Consider the following 6,000-nt stretch of genomic DNA (forward strand, 5'->3'; position numbering starts at 1 on the left):
AGGGCCGCGTCCATGCACTTCGTAAATGTACGGGGTGCTAGTGACAGGCCGAACGGAAGGACGGTGTATTGATAAGCCTGGCCGTCGAAGGCGAATCGTAAGAATGGCCTGTGACGCGGCGTTATCTTGATTTGAAAATATGCATCTTTCAAATCTAGGGAGATTAGCCAGTCTCTCGGGCGAATATGCGCGAGGATCTGCTTGGTCGTGAGCATCTTGAACGATCTTCTCATAAGAGCTTTGTTCAGACACCTCAGATCCAGAATCGGTCTGAGCGACCCATCCCTTTTTGGCACGAGAAAATACCGGCTGTAAAAGCCTGACTCGCTCATAGAATGGGGAACCGGTTCTATAGCCCCTTTACACAGCAGCGTGGCTATCTCCGCTCGAAGTAGATGTGCTACTTCCTCGCTCACTCTCGTCTCCGTACGCGCACAGAAGCGCAGAGGGCGGCAAGCGAACTGTAGAGTGTAGCCGTGCTTCACTGTTTTCAGCACCCATTCTGATACACCTGGAATGGCTTCCCACGCTCTCGCGTGTGCCACACGGAATAGAACGGCCTCCGGGCTCGAAACGTCGCGCTTCGCGGGTTTGACGGCCTGTATAGGAGGGGCGGGCGCAGTGCGCGCGCTCTCTGTGCTGTGGGCCAGCCGATCGCTCGCGATGGCTGGCCGCCTTACACACTGTGTCTCTGCCGCTTTGAGCGGGGAGTGGCTTGTGTGTGGCCCTACACTCATCGCTCCGGCCACCCTGGGCGGAGAGCAAATGGTGTGTGGCGCGGCGCGTAGCGCCTGAGGCATAATGTTCGCGAAAATGTGTGAGCGCGTTTGAGCGGGCACAACTCTTTCGCGTGGAACATGACCGGTTAAGAGTGGCTGTGTGACAGCGCGTGTGGTGGTTAGGCGTGGACGCAAACAAGCGGACACGTGACCTAACTCTAGCGCTCGAGCGGCCGGTGGCCGCTTTATGTGAGTGAGAGACACGGGGTTTATAGTGCTTGTGTGCAGGGGTGAACACAGAAAAGTGGGCACATTTACTGCATTTGAAACACATACGGCGTGAGCCGTGCAACCAGAAATAATGCAACTTTTGTGATTTCTCTGGTTCGCCGTAAAAACGGCGTTTGTAGGCAGACGAGAGGGCAGTTTTGCCGGCTCGTTGGCTGCGTGAAATCCATCTGCAGCAGCCACAGTGGTGGGGGCTGACAGGAAAGAGAGTTTTGACGGTGGTCCGGCCGCGGCGGGACTTAACCGTCGTTTCTCGCCTCTGGCTAGGAGGACTTTGGAGGCTCGGACTTCAGCGCGATCCTAGGCCGGGGGCCCCGCGGTGGAGGCGGCTTACCACGGCTGGAAGAGCGCGATCTGGGGCGGCCGCTCGGTCTTCGCTGAGACGAAGGGGACCGCGCTGGGCGCTGCGCGGAGCTCGGTGCTGGCTGGTCACGAGGACGGCGAGCAGCGGAGCTATTGCTAGCGCCGGGGCGTCGAGGCAGGAAGAGGTTCATGGCCTGAGTCGTCTTCTGCACTTCAGAGAAACGATCGACGATCCCCTTGACCGCTGGTCCGAAGAGGGGGAGAGCGGGGCGTTTAGAAAAGCCGCGCGCTCTGTTTCTCGCATATCCGCGAGCGTGAGCCAGAGGTGGCGCTCAGCTACCGTGAGGGAGGCCATAGAGCGTCCGAGGGCCTGTGCTGCGGTCTTGGTAGCGCGGAGGGCGAGATCCGTCGCGCTTCGTAAATCCGTGACCAACTCAGTGTCATTGCTTTTCTCGTCCAGGTCGCGGAGGAGATTAGCTTGGAGGATTTGCAGCACGGCCACAGAGTGCAGAGCAGATGCCGCTTGACCGGAGGCAGCGAAAGCGCGAGCGATCAGCGATGACGTCATTCTGTTGTCCTTAGACGGGAGGGCAGCAAAGGTGCGCTGCGACCGCCTCTTCCACCGGAGGGATAGCATTGTAGCCTTTCTCAGCCGCGCCGTCAACTTGTGAGAGCGCCGAAGAAGCCTGAGACGAGACCCTCGCGGAGAATGGCGCATTCCAGGACTTCGCAAGCTCCTCGTGAAGCTCTGGCAGAAAGGGTGCAGTCCTGGAGGTGGGCGCACGGCGGCGACTGTTTAGGAAGCATCCGTCAAGTCGGTTCGGCGCTGCCACCTTGGGCGGGGCCCATTCGAGGCCTAGCTGCTCGACGGCCCGGGTGACAAGGCGCAACAGTTCCGCGTCCTCACCCGCTCGAGAGCGTCCGGAAGCCCAAACTGAAGAGGTCGCGGAAGACCAGTCCTCGCTGTCGGAAGCCATGACGGAGCAGCTGTCGGCGCGTTCCGCGGCCGCATCCGCCTCATCCCCGGAGGCGGCAACAGAAATGGCGGTCTGGGGTGGGGGCGGGGAAGGCGAGAGTGAAGCCGGCGGGAAGGGTTCCGGCGAGCTCTTCTCCGTGAACTCCGGAGTCCGCTGCGAGCGGCACTTCTTTCTGCGCAGCTTAGCAGGGACTGGAGGGATGTCATGCTCAAACTGATCGAGTCGAGCCCGCAGGGTCGACATCGTCAGTTCCTCGCACTCCGGGCATCCGCCGGCGAGTAGTGTGGCGGCGGCGTGATCACGGCCCAGGCAGAGAGCGCAGATCACATGGCGGTCCCCGGAAATGAGCTGCGCGTGACACGAGCCGCAGTTGGAACGAGACATTTTGTATCAAGCTCTCGGCTCTTTTAGAGAAAGTGTGACGCAGCGGCGACAACACTTGAGCGTAAAAGGATATGGGCTGCCGGATAGCAGAGCAGGCACGGATGGCTGAAGGTGGCGCGATGCTGCCGGCTTCTTCAGGCGCTGTCCTCTGCTTGCTCGTCTGCACGATCACGGCGGCGGGTTCCAGATCTAGCGATGTGAAGGGCTTCGCTGAAGAAAAGAAAATCGAATATGCAGCCGTGAGCCCCGCTTATATACACGTGGCCACGCCCCACCTGTAGGCAAATGATGCCAGGTGGGCGTGAAGCGCCCTCATTGGTCGCCACGTCACGCGGGCTCACCGATAGGCTGCTGCAGTTGCCAGCAGAGCAGCCAATAGCACGCTGGAATAGCCTGCTATGGTCTGCCAGGCTGCTGCACTGCGTTGACAATGTTACAAAATTAAGGATAATTTTGGGTTTTTCAGAAATCTCGAAGAAAGAATACTTTCCCGATGCGTAAGGAAACTTACGCAATACGAGAGAACCTCTCGTAAGAGAACCTATTGTATCGTATGTGATATACTGTATAAATGTCTAAGACCTCTAAATGATCATCAATATGATCAACACTTTACTGAAAATGCTGAAAAACAGCTACAGGCCTTCTATCGTCTGATTGATAGTTTACATTATGTTTAAATATAGTTAAAACTACAGAACTAAAACTATTATGAAGTTTAGCATTTAAAATTTTGTTTTATCTGGAGATATAGAATGACAACTGATAATATATGAACTTGGTCTAAATGGTCTGTTATAGCCTGGATGACGCCAAAACATGACAAAACATTAATTGACTTACAGAGCTCTTCTGGAGGTTTTGATGACTGCCAATAATCTAATGAGACACTCGTCTGATTTCTTGAATTTCTGAAGCTCAAACTCCTCCAGCTCTTCCTCTGATGTCAACAACACAAAGACCAAAGCAGACCACTGGGCAGGTGAAAGGTCAGATGAGAGACTTCCTTTGCTAAGATGGGTCTGAATCTCTTTCACCAGAGTTTGGTCGTTCAGTTCATTCAGACAGTAGAACAGATTGATGGATCTCTCTGCAGGCAGATTATCTTCTAATTTCTGCTTGATGTACTGAACTATTTCCTTGTTGCTCTGGTCATTGTCGTCTTGCTGTGTTATCAGTCCTCGTAAGAGTCGTCGATTGGACTGGAGTGACAGACCGAGGAGGAAGCGAAGGAAAAGGTCCAGGTGTCCATTGTCACTCTCGAGCGCCTTGTCCACTGCAGTCTTGAGAAAATCAATCATGGTTTCATTTGTGTTTTCCTTTTCTGTAGACTCATGATCAAACACACTTGTCTTGTTGATGTCTAGACACAGATGTGCATAAATGGCTGCAATAAACTCCTGAACGCTCAAGTGAACAAAGCAGTACATGGTACCAAGAGTGATCCCTGTTTCCTCCTTAAAGATCTGGGTACACATGCCAGAGTACACTGATGCCTTATAGACCTCAATACCACAGGCTTCCAGGTCTGTGTCATAGAAGATCAGGTTGCTTCTTTCCAGCTGATGAAATGCCAGTTTCCCCAGTGAAAGGATGGCGTCTTTATCCCAGGAAACATCTGGTGTATATTCTCCATCATACTTTCGGCGGCTCTGCTGGATCTGAAAGCGGAGAAAGTGTGTGTACATTTGTGTCAGAGTCTTGGGAGTGTCTTCAGTGTTTGATTCCTGCTGTGTTTTAGAGATCTCATCAGCCTGAGTGTTTTTCACATCATTATTTCTCTTCTCCTCCAGAATGTTCTGGAGAACAGTGGCTGAAATCCAGCAGAAGACTGGGATGTGGCACATGATAAAGAGACTCTTTGATTTTTTAACATGATCTATGATTGTGTTGGCCTGATTCTCATCTGTGAATCTTTTTTTGAAGTACTCTTGCTTTTGTGCGTCACTGAATCCTTGTATCTCTGTCAGCCGGTCGATACAGTCAGGAGGAATCTTACTGGCCGCTGCTGGTCTGGTGGTAATCCAGATGAGAGCAGAAGGAAGCAGATTTCCCTTCATGAGGTTCGTCAGGAGAACATCCAGAGAGGCTGGTGACGATACATCACGCCACGTCTCATTACAGTCAAACTTCAGAGGAAGGCGACATTCGTCCAATCCATCAAGGATGAACAGGACTTTGAATTGATTCCTTCTTGTAAGGTTCAGTCCTTTTGTCTCGGGGTAAAATTGAGTCATAAGATCCATCAAACTTAGTTTTTCTTTCTCCTTTAAGTTCATCTCTCTGAATGGAAGAGGAAATATGAAGCTGATATCTTGATTCTCTTTTCCTTCAGCCCAGTCCAGAACAAACTTTTGCACAGAGACTGATTTTCCGATGCCAGCGACTCCTTTTGTCAGAACAGTTCGGATCTCCTCGTCTTGTTCATGTGCTTTAAACAAATGTGTGCATTCAACCTGTATCTCTTGAGATTCATGACGCCTGGAAGCAACTTCAATCTGTCTTACCTCATGTTCAGTATTGACCTGTTCACTGCCACCCTGAGTGATATAGAGATCTGTGTAGATGTTATTCAGAAGTGTGGAGTCGCCTTGCTTCGCAATTCCTTCAAACACACATTGATACTTCTTCTTTAGGCCACACTTAAGCTGATGAATGAAGAACAGCTCATCTAAACACAGGAACAGAAAACAGATAGTTTTAGTCTTAATCTTCTCTCCTACATTTATAAGTGTCAATCTGACAGATGGTCATGAGTCTCAGACCTTCTAGAGCATCAGCAGCTTCATCTTGCTTCATCTCTCTCAGGTAATGTAGTGTGAGATCAAGAGCTGCTGCTTTGATACTGCATCTATTGTCATTAAAGTCCTTCACAAAGGATTCTGTGTTCTCTTTTTGTAATATTTTCTTAAACTTTCCCAGTTTATTCTTCAGAAATGTGATAATTTTGTTCTCAAGATCCTACAAACAAAGCAAGAAAAATAAGAGACAGAACAATTTAACCAGATCCACATCCACATTTGGGAGAAACAATTTATTCAGTAATACATTTTGTTTAAAAAGAAACCAGTTAAAAAACAAACATGTTAATTAACATAATATTATTTTAACACTTTTTTTTATTTTCTTTCTTTTCTTTTTTTTTTTTTTACATTTGTATTATAATTTTATGGGTTCTTAAAGTTTGTATCCTATTGTTTTCACAAGTAATGTTCAGTAACCTATTTGCTTGTTAAAAATATAAACATGTATCAAAATGTGTTAGCCTACCTGGAAGATCCCGAGGAGATTGTGTTTGAAACTCTCGTGTTTCCTGTGAGTCTGAACGT

At 50.0% G+C, this 6,000-nt stretch overlaps 1 protein-coding gene across 2 annotated transcripts in view; it reads right to left on the reverse strand.

Annotated features, from left to right (window-relative positions):
• Positions 1-6,000, reverse strand: part of LOC307139808 (uncharacterized protein) — a 59,459-nt gene that overhangs the window by 37,485 nt on the left and 15,974 nt on the right. For both annotated transcript variants that reach the window (XM_079838911.1, XM_079838912.1), the window contains 3 exons: positions 5,942-6,000; positions 5,437-5,632; positions 3,515-5,342 (listed from right to left, as the gene is read on the reverse strand). The exon at positions 5,942-6,000 is cut by the window's right edge and continues 26 nt beyond it. In XM_079838911.1, the coding sequence (XP_079695037.1) occupies positions 3,515-5,342; positions 5,437-5,632; positions 5,942-6,000 (2,083 nt within the window). The remainder of the gene's footprint in view (positions 1-3,514; positions 5,343-5,436; positions 5,633-5,941) is intronic.

This window comes from Gobio gobio (genome assembly GCF_949357685.1).
Source record: "Gobio gobio genome assembly, chromosome: 16".
Lineage (NCBI taxonomy): Eukaryota > Metazoa > Chordata > Actinopteri > Cypriniformes > Gobionidae > Gobio > Gobio gobio.